A 17,291-nucleotide genomic window follows, 5' to 3' on the forward strand; every position below is an offset into this window, starting at 1 on the left:
CAAAAACCCACAAGACGAAGCTCTGAGACAGAGATTCATATGTTCTGTCAACAATGAGGCTGTCTTAAAGGCTCTATTCAAGATCAAGGACACAGAGCTGGATTTCGCACGTGCTGTCCAAGTCGCGATTGAGACTGAAGACGCAGCGAAGGTTGCCAAGGAAACTGTCTACGGTTCCAAGACCATGCCAGTCAACAAGGTCCACCAGAACAAGACTACGGGTCCACGAAAGAACCAAAAGCAGTCTAATTCCACAGACAGGAAGTGCTACCGATGTGGAAAGGCCGACAAAGCAACAGACTTCCCCTACAAAGAAGCCAAATGCCGATACTGTGACGTCACAGGACATTTGGAAGCTGTCTGTAGAAAAAAGCAACATCAGAATCGGGAACGACATTCCCAGGCTTCCGTGAAGAGAGTCACGAAAGCAGAGCTTGTCAACGCGATCCTCGGTGAAGTTCCCCAAGATACTCCTAGGTTGGATGTACCCATAACAATCCAGGACCGACAGTTCACCATGGAACTGGACACCGCAACTACGGGAAATTTTGTTTCTCTTCCGGTCTGGAGACAACTAGGAAAACCGAAGCTGGATGACGTCACACATCGTTACGAGTCTGCCAGCAAGCACGACCTGCCCGTGCTGGGAACTTTCATGGGCCAAACCAAGGATCCAGTGACTGGTAAGCAAAGCTCAATTCCGTACATCGTCACCAAGATCCCTCATCTGAATCTGCTAGGACGCAACGCAATCCAGACTCTGGGAATTTCTGTGGACAATGCTCTAGGACTGAGGAGCATAGAGAGTCACGCTAAGAGTGAGGGTGCAAAACCTACGCATCCAGCGACCTCCAACGCGCCTTATGCTGCCCTGCAGCGAGATTGTCACAGACTGTCTGATAAATTCCCAAATCTCTTCAAACAAGAATTGGGATGTCTCAAGGACTTCGAACTGGACGTGAAGTTCAAGTCTGATGCGAAGCCGGTTTTTCACAAGGCACGTCCGGTACCTTTCGCTCTTCGTGATGACCTCGCCAAAGGCTACGAAGAAGGCATCGCCAAAGGAGTCTGGAAGCCAGTCCAGTTCAACGAATACGGAACGCCAGTGGTACCAATTCGTAAGGCACAAACATCGGGCACCCTGAAGCCCAAGCTACGGATCTGTGGTGACTACTCAGTGGGCATCAATGATCAGCTTGAAGATCACCGTCATCCAATGCCACTCCCAGAGGAACTGATGCAGAAGCTAGGAGGTGGATTCGGATACACCAAGATCGATCTTGCTGATGCCTACAACCAGATCAAGCTGGCACCAGAGAGTCAACGCAGACTAGCCCTCAGCACTCACCGTGGGGTACTCCTGCAGCAACGACTTCCTTTCGGGATAAAGTCAGCACCTGGTTACTTTCAAGAGATCATGGAAAACCTGACCTGTGATCTACCTGGTGTTGCCATCTTCCAAGATGATATACTAGTCAGCGGGAAGGACGCCAACGACCACCTGAGCAACCTGGAACGTTTGCTCACTCGTCTGAACGACAAAGGACTCAGATGTCGTCGTGAAAAGTGCAAGTTCGCACAAGCCAGTGTGGAATACCTTGGACATACCTTATCGGCTGAAGGGATCTCTAAAGGATCGAAGGTCGAGGCAGTTTTGAAAATGCCAGCCCCTACGGACGTCTCAAGCTTGAAGTCTTTCTTAGGCTCAGTTCAGTTTTACGGGAAGTTCATCCCTAACTTGGCCAGCATGGCAGAGCCGCTCTACCGCCTGACGAAGAAGGCGAACCCCTGGAAGTGGGGAGATGAGGAACAGGCAGCATTTGAACAGTTGAAAATTGTGCTTTCCTCGGATCAAGTTCTGGTACACTTTGATCCAAACAAGACTTTGGGACTAGCTTGTGACGCGTCCAACGTTGGAATTGGAGCAGTCCTATTTCATCGCTATCCAGATGGAAGCGAGCGCCCAATCGACAACGTGTCCAAGACTCTCACGGCTGCAGAAAGGAACTACAGCCAAATCCACAAGGAAGCCCTGGCCATCTTCTTTGGCTTGCGGAAGTTCTACCAGTTTCTCTACGGACGTCAGTTCATACTGGTGACAGATCATAAGCCACTGACATCACTGTTCGGACCAAAGAAAGGGACTCCACTGCTCGCAGCTAACAGATTAGCTCGGTGGGCCCTGTGGCTGAACCAGTTTAACTACACCATCGAGTACCGGAAAACAGCGGATCATGGCAATGCAGATGCCCTTAGTCGCTTGCCATACGGAGATGACATCGACTTCGACAGGGAGGAAAGTGGTGAAGACATGGACATGGTGTGTGCCATCAAGGTTCTCAGTCTTCAAGTCCAGCCTGTGGATGCCAATATCCTCCGTCAAGAGTCAGGAAAAGATCCAGTGATATCTACTGTGATGCGCTACGTCCGTGAAGGCTGGCCACCAAAGAACGCTGAGATCAATGAAGATGTCAACAAGTTCCGGAAGTTGTCGGACTCTCTCAGTATCTGCCACGGATGCCTCGTCCATGGATCGAGAGTGGTGATTCCACAGAGCCTGCAGTCCAAGATCCTTGATCTGCTGCATCTCGGACACTTCGGCATGGAACGCATGAAACAGTTGGCAAGAACTGCTGTTTACTGGCCCGGTATCGATGCTGCTATTGAGATGGCTACTCGACGATGTGACTCGTGCGGTGAACATCAGAACAAGCCATCCAAGCCTCCAGTTCACCCATGGATGCTACCAGAAAAGCCGTGGAGCCGCTTACACCTGGACCATGCAATCAACTGCATGGGTAGAGACTAGCTGGTGATCACGGATGCTTACTCCAAGTATCCATGCATTCATCCTACGTCATCCACGTCCTCCAGAGCCACTCTAGACCTGCTGGAAGAAGATTTTGCTCATTTTGGATTGCCTCACACACTTGTCACTGACAACGCGCCGACCTTCACTTCTGAAGAATTTCAGAGCTGGTGCAAGGAACGGGGGATCACGCACCTGACAGGGGCACCATATCATCCTGCTACCAATGGAGCCGCCGAACGTTTGGTGCAGACATTCAAACAAGCACTGAGAAAATCTTCTTTGCCACCGAAGCGTGCTCTTCAAGAGTTCTTGATGCAGTACCGGAGAACGCCGACATCCTGTGGTTTCTCTCCAAGTGAACTCTTGAATTCCAGGCAGTTACGGACAAGGATCGACACTCTGCTGCCCTCGCCAGCCCACATCGCTCAGGGCAAGCAATCCAAGGAGGCATCCAAGTCTCAGATGACTCCAGACTCGAAAGCTGTCGTCAAGGTAACCAGACAGTACAAGGCCGGAGATCCTGTGTATGCTCTGTACCATGGACCTCGCCGAGACAAACAACCCCGATGGGTACCAGCAGTCATCAAGAAGTCTCTGGGTACTCGCTGCTTCAACGTCATGGTCATTCCTCATGGTCCAGTATGGAGACGACACTGGGAACAGCTACAGCCACGCTACACCACTGAGGAAGACAATGAACCTGGTGAGGAAGTGGACACTGTTTCTGAACTTGTAACAGATCACCCCATGGAAACTGTGCCACAAACTCGGAGACAGTCCAAACCTAAAGGTACCCCATCCGTTCCAGAGTATGGACCAGACAATCCAAGACGGTCAAAGAGAACACGCAAACCCACAGAGAGACTTTGCTGTTGATGCTTGAGGAGTAGCATCAGTTTAGGTGGGGACGTGTTGTGGAGCTCGCTAGATACCACTGGAATCGAATGGAAGGATAAAGAACATTATGGAACTTACTTTGATTTAGTGCGCAGTCACTCATGACGTAAGCGTAGACGGCAGACGGAACTGTGTAGATCTAACCAGATTAGTGTCGATGTTTCCCGAATATTCTCGTATGTCCATTAACTATATAAGTAGGGCTGCGCACACGTATTGTTGTTCTTTACCAGTCTTGCACTTGTTCTTTCTTACACTGTGCTGAGAGATATTGTCACCGTTGTTCCAGCTGTTAATCTACAGAACCTATACAACTCGTTGTGTCTCCTTTACAACTGAGAGTGGCGAAAGGAAAAACACGACACTCTCTCTCTCTCTCCATCTCTTTCTATCCCTTCTTCCCTCTCTCGCTTTCTCTCTCCCTCCCTTCCTCCCTCTCTCTATTTCCCTCCCTCCATCATTCTCTCTGTCCCTCCCTCCCTTTCACTCTCTCCTCCTCCCTCTCTTCTGCCATCCGTCTCTCCCTCCCTTCCTCCCTACCTCTCTCTCTCTATATATATATGTCAAGGATCCCTTTTGTCAAGAACTACTGACTTTGATGATTTTAATATTAAGTGCAAGTTTTCCAGAGGTTGTGTTTTGAGCTGATGCTAGGCCGCTCTTTCGTGTATGTTCTGCAGTAGTCTCGACCAGCTCTCGAGCGATCCGTCTATTTTAGTTAGTCGCGTTTACGTCAAGCAGATGACGTAATAAGATGGAGAACGCGTCATGGTATTGGGTTCCATGGTGGGCGGTTACCTGAGCTAGCAGCTGACTAAAACCAGCACCGTAATTTAGAGTGCTAAAACGCCCTTGAGAGGGGTAAGTGTTGTTACTGGATATTTGGTAGACTAGATGCAATTGTCATAATTATTCTTCTTGGTAAATACCATTGACTGTGTGTGAATGTGAATGCATGGTACGACTGCGTATTGTTATAAATAACCCTAACCTGTTCATTGAGGTTAGTCTGAAAATGACTTGATAAAGTTTATAGTTGTAAGAAAACAATTTGCGTAAATCAGAATAGACTCTGAGGATACACTGTAGGGGAGACTGGGGTACCCTGGGACACGGGGCAGGGTGGGACAGCGCAATTTAGCCATGTTATCTTGATTTTTTTTTAAAGTTTGAATTTGCCGCCATGAAGGGAAACTACTCAGCCAGGCTGGCGCCAACTGTTAATGGTGTGGGCACAGACGTTTGCCAGCAGTCGATGTTTGCCTGAAAAGAAGCACTGTAAGTAAATTTTCGACTGTCACAAACTTCTTATTTGTATATAATGTCTTCTTACGCACCCTATTAAACCATATATAACCAGATTATGTCATTATTCACTCATATTTATCGAACATTTCAAAGATGTTTACACGTTAGATCTGTGGCCATTTTTTCATTTTATCAAATTAACCGCCTTGGGGCAGGGTGGGACGGGGTAGGGTGGGACAAGGCTGGGGCAGGGTGGGACTGTCCCACCCTGCCCCAGCTTTGACCCACCCTGCCCCCTTAGAGTGTTTGTCTATGTCTTTAATTATTAAAAGTTGATAAGTTGTGTAACATTGGTGTTATGCAAGAGAGAGAGAGAGAGAGAGAGAGAGAGAGAGAGAGAGAAGAGAGAGAGAGAGAGAGAGAGAGAGAGAGAGAGAGAGAGAGAGAGAGAAAGAGACGGTGTGGTATTATTAATTCGGTGTTGGCATAACCATGCTGTGTTAACCTCTCTCTCTCTCTCTCTCTCTCTCTCTCTCTCTCTCTCTCTCTCTCTCTCTCTCTCTCTCTCTCTCTCTCTCTCTCTCTCTCTCTCTCTCTCTCTCTCTCTCTGTAGTTTGTGTAGTGTTTGTCTTAAATCTTTTGTCGACTTTCAGATGGTGAGAACATACAAGAGAAAGACGCAATGGACTTCAAAACCAGTGCAAAATATGAAGGATGCGGTGGAAGCTGTGAAAGAAGGTTTGTCATTTCGCGAGGCTGCAAGGATGTTTTCTGTGTCGAAAAGTAGCCTTGGGCGAGCGATGTCCCGTGGCAAAATCTCCTCCTTGACATCTCAGTGCAACACTCGACAAGTCTTTACGAATGCCGAAGAACAGGAGTTGGTGGAATACATAATCCAGGCTTCAAAGTATGGATTTCCTATCGATTCAATGACTTTGAGATCACTCGCATTTGATCTCGCAAACAAAAACCTAAAAGTCTGTCCTCCAAGCTGGACAAGGAATAAACGTGCAGGTGAAGACTGGGTCTTGGCATTTCGCAAAAGGCATCCAGAGATATCAATTCGAATCCCAGAAGCAGTCAGCTTGGCGAGGATGATGGCGTTCAACAGAAACAACGTTGACGAGTTTTTCAAGAAGCTTCAACATCTCTACGAAAAGCATACCCTGACCCCTGACAGGATATTCAACACGGATGAAACCGCTTTGATGACGTCCCTAAAACCGACTAAAGTCTTGGCGCAGTCGGGAGTAAAGCAGGTGTCTCAGGTAGTGTCACAGGAGAGAGGTGAACTTGTTACTATGTTGGCAATTGTCAATGCCATTGGAAACAGCATCCCGCCTTGTCTGATATTTCCGCGGGTGAATTTCCATGACCATATGACAATAAATGCACCTCCAGGGACAAAAGGACTGGGTTCACGTTCTGGCGGCTGGATGACAAAGTCTCTGTTTGTGGAATGTTTGGAACATTTTACTGAGCATGTCAATTGTTCGCCTGACAACAAGGTCTTGCTGATACTGGATAACCACGAGTCCCACATTTCCCTGGCAGCTATCAACCATTGCAGGGAGAAGGGGGTGGTGCTATTAAGCCTTCCACCACACTGTACACATCGGATGCAACCCCTTGATGTCGGAGTGTTCGGGCCTTTGAAAACTGAATACAACAAGGCCCTGTCAAGGTGGATGTACATGCATCCGGGGACGAGGACCACGATTCATCATGTGTCCACCATTCTTGGGAGTGCATATCCCAGAGCTTTCCGAATGGAAAACATAATCAGCGGCTTCAAAGCCACAGGAATCTATCCTCTTGACAGTGAGATGTTCTCCAAAGAGTTAGCAGAGGAAGCCGAATCGGCTCACCTACAAGAACAACCCCAAGAGCCGACTTGCCAACAAGAACAGCTACCAGAACCGCCTCATCAACAAGAACAACCACCAGCGTCGCCTCTCCAACAAGAACAACCACGAGCGTCGCCTCTCCAACAAGAACAACCACCATCTCCTCCAATATCAGTAGAAGAAGTAGAATCTAGCTTCTCCCATGCACCAGCAGATGTAAGACCACACGCTAGTGTTCCGAAAAACTCTCGCAAGCGTAAAGGACGACCTTTGGGATCCAGTCGCATTCTCACTGATACACCAGAAAAGAACATCATTGAAGAAAACGTCAGTGCAAAGAAAAAGAAAGCAGAGAAAACAGCATCTCAGTCCAGAAAAAGAGCGCCATCACAACCTGCCAAGGCCACTGCAAGAAGATCAAAGACACCACGAACAGTTCTACAGGCAACCTACCATCAGGGATCCAGTGTATTTAATGACCGAACGAGGGGCAGACAATGTGTTGGAATGGCCACTTCTGCGGTTGCCTATGCTGAGATCAAAGACATGTCGACGTGGACGAAAGAAGACCTGGACCTAGTTTTGCTTTTCGGCGACTACATGTACCAGAAAATGTTGGATGATGAAGAAGACAACGTACAAGGATATCTTCAACTGTCGGATATACCAGCACAGATCAACCTTTTTAATAAGAATTTTCATGTCTCCCGATCTGCACATGCATGTGGCGTGGTTGGTCTCGGTCCGTCATTCAGTGAGGCTTTTTCGTTGAGCGGAGCAATCAAGAGAGCATTTGACAACTTCCCATCCATGATACTCGTGTTGAAGGAAACATCCGTGATGATACACAAATCCACAGACAGTTTCTGGCTGTTTGACTCGCATTCACGCAATCAGAACGGCATGCCAAGCGCGAACGGGAAGGGCGTCCTGATGAAATTTCAGGATCTTGATGACCTTTTGAAGTTCCTGACTGAAATGTCAAAAGCAATCAGCTCTGGTGTGGTCACATTTGACTCTGCAGGATTTCAGGTTACCGAAACTGATGATCAACCAGAGCAGCAGCCCCCTGATCAGCCAGAACAGCAGCCCCCTGATCACCCAGAACAGCAGCCCCCTGATCAGCCAGAGCAGCAGCCTCCTGATCAGCCAGAGCAGCAGCCTCCTGATCAGCCAGAACAGCAGCCCCCTGATCAGCCAGAACAGCAGCCCCCTGATCAGCCAGAGCAGCAGCCCCCTGGTCAGCCAGAACAGCAGCAACTACAACCAGAGCATGTAAAACAATTGGTTTAGTCGTCATAACTTATTGAAAAGATATTTGAAAGAGAGTATCGAAATGTTAAGTGTTTCGTAAGTTTCTCAACCTTTTTTTATCTGGATTGATTTGATTTTTCCCTTGACAGAGTATAGCTGGAATTCCATTCAGATGGGCAAAATATGCGAACAATCATATTTATTTACCTAACAACAAATACTGTGTTCAATGCAGTGGATGAATCTGTTAGTGAACCAGTTATATTTTGCTACAGTAATTCAAATATAATTATATTTTGTTCTGTCAGGAAGATGAAGACGTGGTCTGCATGTTCTGCTTGGAGTCATGGGGAAAGTCCAAGCCGAACGAGCCGTGGATTTGCTGCTCCGTGTGCAACCAGTGGTGCCATGAGCAGTGTGGCCAGATAGATGACCCCACATCATACAAATGTGACTTTTGTTTAGAATAAATGGAAGGCAAAGGTTTAAGGCAAGGTACTAACTTACTAAGGTACCATGATTTGGTTCTTCTGCCATGGATGTTACTTAAACATACTTTTAAGTGTTATTTTTCTGAACGGTTTATTTTTACCTGTGGCAAAAGGTCAATAAGCAAGTCACTATGTTGGTCGATCGGTAAAAAAATTACCTTCTACGTTGAAAATGGTTAATAATGGTGGAAAATGGTTTCTTGTTTTTGAATTACTCAACTAGTATACTTTGTGTATGGGGCAGTTTGGGACAAAGCAGGGGCAGGGTGGGACGGGGCAGGGTGGGACAGTCCCACCCTGCCCCACAGTGTGTCCCAGCCTGCCCCACTTCGTCCCATCCTGCCCCGGATTTTGTTTCATTTTCAACGGTTATTTGCTTAAAAATGGCATATTTAATATCAAATTAAGTTACGTTTTTATGTTTTTAATTCAATAAAGTTTATAAAAAGATCGTATTTGTGTTTATTTTGAAAATTAGGTGTTAGAAAATTGCAATTGATTAAAAAAATTAAAAAAAGTCCCACCCTGCCCCAGTCTCCCTTACCTGTGCAGCGTGTAACCTGGGGAGGGAGAGCGCCGGCACGTCGAGTGCGCGAGCAATACCTGTCAGTATCACTATCAGGAACTCTGGTCAACGGCTGTGATGGTGTGCAGCGTGTAACCTGGGGAGGGAGAGCGCCGGCACGTCGAGTGCGCGACTAATACCTGTCAGTATCACTATCAGGAACTCTGGTCAACGGCTGTGATGGTGTGCAGCGTGTAACCTGGGGAGGGAGAGCGCCGGCACGTCGAGTGCGCGAGCAATACCTGTCTGTATCTTCTGAACGTGTGATATTGCGTATTTTGTATTATTTGGATTGATGTATTTAGTAGCCTGTCTGTATCTTCTGAACGTGTGATATTGCGTATGTTGTATTATTTGGATTAATGTATTTAGTAGCAGTATAAATGTGAAATGTGATCTCTTTTTAGTTGGCCTTATCAAAGAGTATGTATGCGTTTGTGACAACTGGATGTGAAATACAATCCCGAGCGTGCAGAAGAGTGCAAGAGGGACTTGGAGCCGATATTTGCTTGCCGAGCTCACATGATGACCACAGATCCAGGAACTACTGGTCTTGAGGAGCATTCCGTCAAGGTCACTACGGATAAGCCGATCCATCTCAAACCCTATCCTATGCCATTCACGACCCGCGAAGTGATAGAAAAGGAGGTCAGAAGTATGCTGGAGTTGGGTGTGATTGAGCCATCCACGTCTGCATACTCGTCACCCATTGTTCTTGTCAAGAAAAAAGATGGAACAAATCGTTTCTGCATCGACTTCCGTGCCCTGAATAGGATAACTGTCTTTGACGCGGAACCTATTCCGGATATTGAAGAATTATTTGCCCGGCTATCACAAAGTCGGTTCTTCACAAAGATTGACCTCGCAAAGGGGTATTGGCAAATACCAATGGCCACCCAGGATAAGCACAAAACTGCTTTCCAGACGCCACTTGGTTTGTTTCAGTGCACGAAGATGGCCTTTGGTCTAGTGACAGCACCAGCAACTTTTGCACGCATGATGCGCAAACTCCATTTGGAGGAAAACATGGCTGTCAGTTTTTTTGATGACATTTTGATCGCAACAGAGGACTGGCAATCACACTTGATTAGCACAGAACAGGTCCTGGACAAACTTGACCGAAACGGGTTAACAGTGAGACCTTCTAAGGTTGAAGCTGGTTTTGAACAGATTGAGTTTCTGGGTCACATCATTGGTCACGGCACCATGCGACCAGTTCAGTCACAGGTTGACAAGATGTTGAAGCTTGGCCGACCAGAGACTAAGAAACAAGTGAGGGCGATCATTGGTCTCATCAGCTACTATCGCCGATATGTTCCAAAGTTTTCTGATCTTGTCAGCCCACTCACAAATCTGACGAAAGGCAAACTCCCAAACAAGGTGAAATGGGATGAAAAGTGCCAGGTGGCTCTGGAAAAGATTCAGGAAATTTTGTCTGAACACCCCGTGATTGTGTTACCTGACTTCCAGAAGCCTTTCACAGTCCGCACGGACGCATCAAACATAGGCATCGGAGCCGTACTGCTCCAAGAGCGTGACGGACGCTTCCACCCCGTCACCTACGCGAGTCGAAAACTTCTGGACCGGGAACAGCGTTACTCGACTGTTGAAAGAGAATGTCTCGCCATCGTCTGGGCTGTGGACAAATTCTCTAGGTACTTGTATGGACAAGAGTTCATGCTTGAGACGGACCACCGTCCGTTGACGTACCTGAAGCAAAGCAAGCTGAAAAACGGTCGCTTGACCCGCTGGGCGCTGGCTCTTCAGGAACACAAGTTTCAGATCGTGCCCATTGCAGGGCAGTCAAACATTGAAGCAGACGTGTTGTCACGTTGTCCCGTTGGCCAGTGAGGCCGACCTACATTCGTACCTAAGTCCCTTTTTGTAAAAAAGGGCGATTGTCGTTCTGCAGTGACAATGTTTAGAAAACTGGAGTTTTCATCTTGAGGTGAGGGTAGTGTCAAGGATCCCTTTTGTCAAGAACTACTGACTTTGATGATTTTAATATTAAGTGCAAGTTTTCCAGAGGTTGTGTTTTGAGCTGATGCCAGGCCGCTCTTTCGTGTATGTTCTGCAGTAGTCTCGACCAGCTCTCGAGCGATCCGTCTATTTTAGTTAGTCGCGTTTACGTCAAGCAGATGACGTAATAAGATGGAGAACGCGTCATGGTATTGGGTTCCATGGTGGGCGGTTACCTGAGCTAGCAGCTGACTAAAACCAGCACCGTAATTTAGAGTGCTAAAACGCCCTTGAGAGGGGTAAGTGTTGTTACTGGATATTTGGTAGACTAGATGCAATTGTCATAATTATTCTTCTTGGTAAATACCATTGACTGTGTGTGAATGTGAATGCATGGTACGACTGCGTATTGTTATAAATAACCCTAACCTGTTCATTGAGGTTAGTCTGAAAATGACTTGATAAAGTTTATAGTTGTAAGAAAACAATTTGCGTAAATCAGAATAGACTCTGAGGATACACTGTACCTGTGCAGCGTGTAACCTGGGGAGGGAGAGCGCCGGCACGTCGAGTGCGCGAGCAATACCTGTCAGTATCACTATCAGGAACTCTGGTCAACGGCTGTGATGGTGTGCAGCGTGTAACCTGGGGAGAGAGAGAGCCGGCATGTCGAGTGCGCGACTAATACCTGTCAGTATCACTATCAGGAACTCTGGTCAACGGCTGTGATGGTGTGCAGCGTGTAACCTGGGGAGGGAGAGCGCCGGCACGTCGAGTGCGCGAGCAATACCTGTCTGTATCTTCTGAACGTGTGATATTGCGTATTTTGTATTATTTGGATTGATGTATTTAGTAGCCTGTCTGTATCTTCTGAACGTGTGATATTGCGTATGTTGTATTATTTGGATTAATGTATTTAGTAGCAGTATAAATGTGAAATGTGATCTCTTTTTAGTTGGCCTTATCAAAGAGTATGTATGCGTTTGTGACAATATATATATATATCACTACTTCCCTGCCTCCTTTTCTCCCTCCCTCCCTACCCCCAACAATCGACTTTTCATTACCTCCCTCCTTCACTCTCACTCCCTTCCCTCTGTCCCTCCATCCCACTCTCTTTCTCTCCCTCCCTCCCCCTCTCTCTCTCTCTCTCCCACTCTCTTCCTCGCACCCTATCTCCCTCCCCCTCTCTCACTCCCTCCCTCCTCTATCTCTACCTCCATCCCATTATCTCTTTCCCTCCATCTCTCCCCTCTCTTCTCTCTCTCCCTCCCTCCATCCCTTCCACACTTCCTCTCCCCCCTCTCTTCTTCCCTCCCTCCCTCCCTCCCTCCCATCTCTACTCTGTCACTATCCCTACCTCTCTCTTCTTCCCTCCCTATCTCCCTCCCTCCCCCTCTATCACTCCCTCCCTCCCCTCTCTCTCCCTCCATCCCACTATTTCTCTCCGTCCCTCCCTCTCTCCCTCCCTCGGGAGGGCCGCCGCGCCTGCCTCCAATGCACATGATTGCGAGTTCCAATCCCTGCGGACGTGGCAAAAACGTCCGCTGGGGGTCGTCCTTTCCGTCTCCTTGCGTAACAGATTTTCTCGTCAATAAAAATTAATGTACATTATGAAAAAAAATATTAAAAAAAAATAAGGGCCGCGGCAATAACGGACCCCGGCAACAACGGGACGCGGCAATAACAGGCCGCGGCAACAACGGGCCGCGGCAATAGCAGGTTGACCTCTTTGCGGGTCATTGTAAAAAAAAACACCTGTCAAATCTGTATCCACAACATTCAGTTTCGTTTGAATATTTAGTCTTACAATGATGTTATGACATGCTGAACTGTGTAGGTGACATAACTGTCAGAAGCCATTAAATCTCAACAGTTCTTGCTAATTCCCTTATTTTCTCTATTTCATAACATGAAGTTTTACAAAAGCTCCTTGAGAAAGCAGTTCTGGTCGCATATTTGTATGTTGTAAATCATGTTGTTCAGAATTGAAAAAAGTTCTAATAATTATAGTATGCATACAAGTGCATGAAGAGTCATGTGACACTATGAAGTCGTTACTACGAATAAAATGTCCTTGCCCATTTTGTATTTACTTCACATTCAGACACAAGAAAAATATTCATAATGTCTATCTAATTTTAACAAATCTGAGGTATATTGACAATTAATAAGTTTTCTGTCGTGTGGGACCAATTGTAACGTAAAGAATTCATAAACAAAACAAAATTATGCCTCTCTAATAAAATATACCACTACGTAGATTTTGGTCACGTGTTCACTACTGAGCAAACATAATGCCAGCCACCATCGATCCTGTTTTTCCAAATGGTAGCATGTTTCAGCGTGTGACACTGCATGAAACGTGCGTCATAGTTTAGGTCACTTGTTTTCTTTACACTGCTTGTCTCAGAAAAATGTACAATGTTGTCGGTGCTGTTTAATATTTGAACTCTGCAAAGTTACCAGTTTCAGATGAAGATTAACTTCTGCTATACAATAGCTTCTAGCACAATGAGCAAGGGTATCGCCATTCCACTTTTTGGTCGACAAATTAGCGTGACACGCAAGTTTAATTTACCTGTAAGAAGTAAGTTAAACATTCTATCAATCAATGCAGTGCTTGAACTGTATCTTTCCTCCAACTGCGGCGTATGGCTGCCTAAATGGCAGGGTAAAAACGGTCATACACGTACAAACCCACTCGTGCAAAAAACACGAGTGCACGTGGGACTTTCAGCCCATGGGCGAAGAAGAAGAAGAAGAACAAGAACAAGAAGAACAAGAAGAACAACAAGAACAACAAGAACAAGAACAAGAACAAGAACAAGAAATCCTGCAGATTTTGTGTTTTGTTTCACAAGGAACTGTTAGCATAGTAAATCGTATGAAAGTAATATGAAGACAAACACATACGCTCCCCCCCTTTAACACATACATACACACACATACATCAATACACATCCATCAAACACACCCATAAATATGCACACATACACCAATACACACACATAAGCACACCCATACATATACACACATACACAAACACGCAAACAAAGATGCGCAGGTACGCTTCACAGTGCAACAGTCGACGCCCACTGTCACTTTGAAGATCGCTTTCCCAAACTGTTTCTCAATCACTATAGCTTTTTTAACATTTAATACGACAGACACACAGACAAAGGCACACGCACTCATAAACAAGCACACACGCACGCACGCACACAAGATTCCGTGCAAATGAGCTTTTTTCCAAGCAACCCGTATTAGCACTATCTAATTAAGCTATGTTCGTGTTTGTGATTATAAAACGCTTTTGCGAATGCCTATGAGCATGTGGAGAGATGCATTTCCTACACGACTGACTTAACACGGTGGAAAAATATGCATTTTTACGATTTGTGTAGCGTGTCAAAGTGACACGTTTGCCAGCAATCACGACTCGCTTGACCCTTTCCCTGGATTATGCAATGTATGAAAAGGTATACAAATAAACATATTAAAACTATGAACTAATCGTACAGCCAGTAAAATATCCCCCACAAATCTGTTTTCTTTTTAATGTACCTTATCTGGTTCATATTTTACGACAATTTGAAAATTACGAAAAGTCACTTGCAACAGTGGACGCGAATGAGTTGCGTTTCTTGTGACCTCTACTGTACAAAGGCTACCTAATGTAAAGCAGATATGTCTGCTGAATATCCAGACCTGGGAACCCATACTGTTTCGCCGTATTTTGTACTCATGTGTCACGTTTCAAAGATCAAAGAAGATGATTATGAACGGTCAGTTACTACTAACTAACTAACCACACCACGATCCACTCTCGCAGTCATACAAAAAGATAGAATCAAAAACAAATATGAATTTCAGACGCCTGTTTATATACGATCTCGCCACCTCCCTCAATACTTCACTTCAAGAGTTGTTTTACGTCCAAGACGTAAACAGAATAACTAAAAAAAGTGCCAGTTAAAGTTTATTAAATAATAACAAGTCGCGTAAGGCGAAATTACTACATTTAGTCAAGCTGTGGAACTCACAGAATGAAACTGAACGTAGTCCGCCGCTAGTGCAAAAGCCTCAGAAAAGGCAGTGAAAGTGACGAGCCTGTTTGGCGCGGTAACGGTTGCGCTGTGCTTCATAGCACGCTTTTCTGTACATCTCTTCGTTTTAACTTTCTGATCGTGTTTTTAATCAAAACATATCATACCTATATGTTTTTTGGAATCAGGAACCGACCAGGAATAAGATGAATAATTTTCAGAGCTTGTTTTTAATCCAAATATAACATATTTATATGTTTTTGGAATCAAGAAATGATGTAAAAAAAGATGAACGTAAATTTGGATCGTTTTATATATATATATATAAAAAAAAAAATTATTACAATTTTCAGATTTTTAATGGCCAAAGTCATAAATTAATTTTTAAGCCACCAAGCTGAAATGCAATACCGAAGTCCAACCTTCGTCAAAGATTGCTTTACAAACATTTCAATCAATTTGATTGAAAAATGAGGGTGTGACAGTGCCGCCTCAACTTTTTAAAAAAGCAGGATATGACGTCATCAAAAGTATTTATCGAAAAAAAGAAAAAAATGTCCGGGGATATCATTCCCAGGAACTTTCATGTCAAATGTCATATAAAGATCGGTTCAGTAGTTTGGTCTGAATCGCTCTACACACACACACGCACAGACAGACAGACAGACAGACACACACACACACACACATGCACACCCATACACAGACAAACACCACACCACACACACACACACACACACATACACCACGACCCTCGTCTCGATTCCCCCTCTATGTTAAAACATTTAGTCAATGTCACCAAACCGTGACAGCATGATTGTCTAGAATACCATCAAAACGGTCAGTGAACAACAAATACGAGGAGACCAATTCCTGGACTACCCCTTGTCTTCAGAAGCACATCCCGAAGCTGATCCGGTATTTTTACACATGATTACATTTGTTTCAGTAAACATTAAAACAAGCATTTGTTTTACATGTAGGCCCTATTGGTAAACTTAATTAACGGTGCGACGGACGTATGTACAGCATATGTTTGAATCATTGATGTTCAAATGCCGTGTGGAGTACGCTCACTTTTTCTGAACATACACCAAGTTAGTTTGAGAATACACCAGTTGCAAAACAGGGGTTCCCAGGTCTCAGGTGCAAAACAGGGGTTCCCAGGTCTAAGTATCACTATCACAAAGATGTGCACTCAAAAGCATCTACCTGTTGTTGCTGTTTTTACGACGGGTAGTATATTTCAAGAGGTACACAATAAAATGCTAGTGCAGATCTAGAGTCGCTTTAAAACCGCAACCGACTCGATGGGTCATAGAACAATTAGGTCAGAAGGCCTCCGATGGCTAGGGCTTTGAGTAAAGTACAAGAACTTATGGTTGGTTTACACGTGCTAATTAGGAATTCTAGTGACCTATACGTGTCATTTAAAGTTGTTGAATACTATCGCGGGCGTGATTCATCAGTTAAGTACTGTTAAGTATTGCTGTGTTGGTGATAAGCTGTCATCAGCCTGTACACCTGTGAGGTGGAGTGGGCTTTTAAACAATCAACATGATTGGATTTGCTTTTGATAATGCACTTTTCTCCTGACGCATGGTTGCAACAAGTGCACTTACATTATTACTCACAAATGTACATTGAGTGCACGGTCCTTGAATTAGTATAATTATTGTTTGAATGATATGTTATGTCTCTGCAAAGTACTGGTATTAACATTAAAGGACTGAAGAAGACTTGTATTGTTTCAGGGTCAACCATTGTGTCCATGCAGCAGTAAAAGACGGTGAGTATATGATCAATCGCACTATAACTATAACATTTTTTATCTATGCCTATACAATTTTGCCAGGAAAGACCCTTTTGTCAATCGTGGGATCTTTAACGTGCACACACCAATGGGACCTCGGTTTTTCGTCTCATCCGAAAGACTAGCACTTGAACCAAACAATGTGTGTATATGCTTTGAATAAAATGTAAGTCAATGTTAGGCACAAGAAGCACTATCTTTAAGCAGCATTACCTAAACATTGCAAATAGGTAGTTCCCTTACGTTTAAAGGATGTTGCCTTATGTTGATTTCAGCATTAACAACATTTTTGAGTACACACATTTTAGTTGTTTATTTTATAGACGGTCACGCAAGCGTTGGGTTATCATGATAAT

General features: G+C 45.1%; 2 protein-coding genes across 2 annotated transcripts in view; both read left to right on the forward strand.

Annotated features, from left to right (window-relative positions):
* LOC138950227 (transient receptor potential cation channel subfamily M member 8-like) overlaps positions 1 to 16,938 on the forward strand; it is a 57,159-nt gene extending 40,221 nt beyond the window's left edge. The window contains exon 6 of the mRNA XM_070321966.1: positions 16,877 to 16,938. Coding sequence (XP_070178067.1) covers positions 16,877 to 16,915 — 39 coding nt within the window. The 3' untranslated portion in view covers positions 16,916 to 16,938. The remainder of the gene's footprint in view (positions 1 to 16,876) is intronic.
* Positions 6,727 to 9,295, forward strand: LOC138951276 (uncharacterized). Its single transcript, XM_070322907.1, has 3 exons — positions 6,727 to 8,079; positions 8,367 to 8,508; positions 9,204 to 9,295. The coding sequence occupies exons 1-3, from the start codon at positions 6,727 to 6,729 to the stop codon at positions 9,293 to 9,295; spliced, it is 1,587 nt and encodes a 528-aa protein (XP_070179008.1).
* Positions 16,939 to 17,291: the final 353 nt, after the last annotated feature.

Source organism: Littorina saxatilis, linkage group LG16 (genome assembly GCF_037325665.1).
Source record: "Littorina saxatilis isolate snail1 linkage group LG16, US_GU_Lsax_2.0, whole genome shotgun sequence".
Lineage (NCBI taxonomy): Eukaryota > Metazoa > Mollusca > Gastropoda > Littorinimorpha > Littorinidae > Littorina > Littorina saxatilis.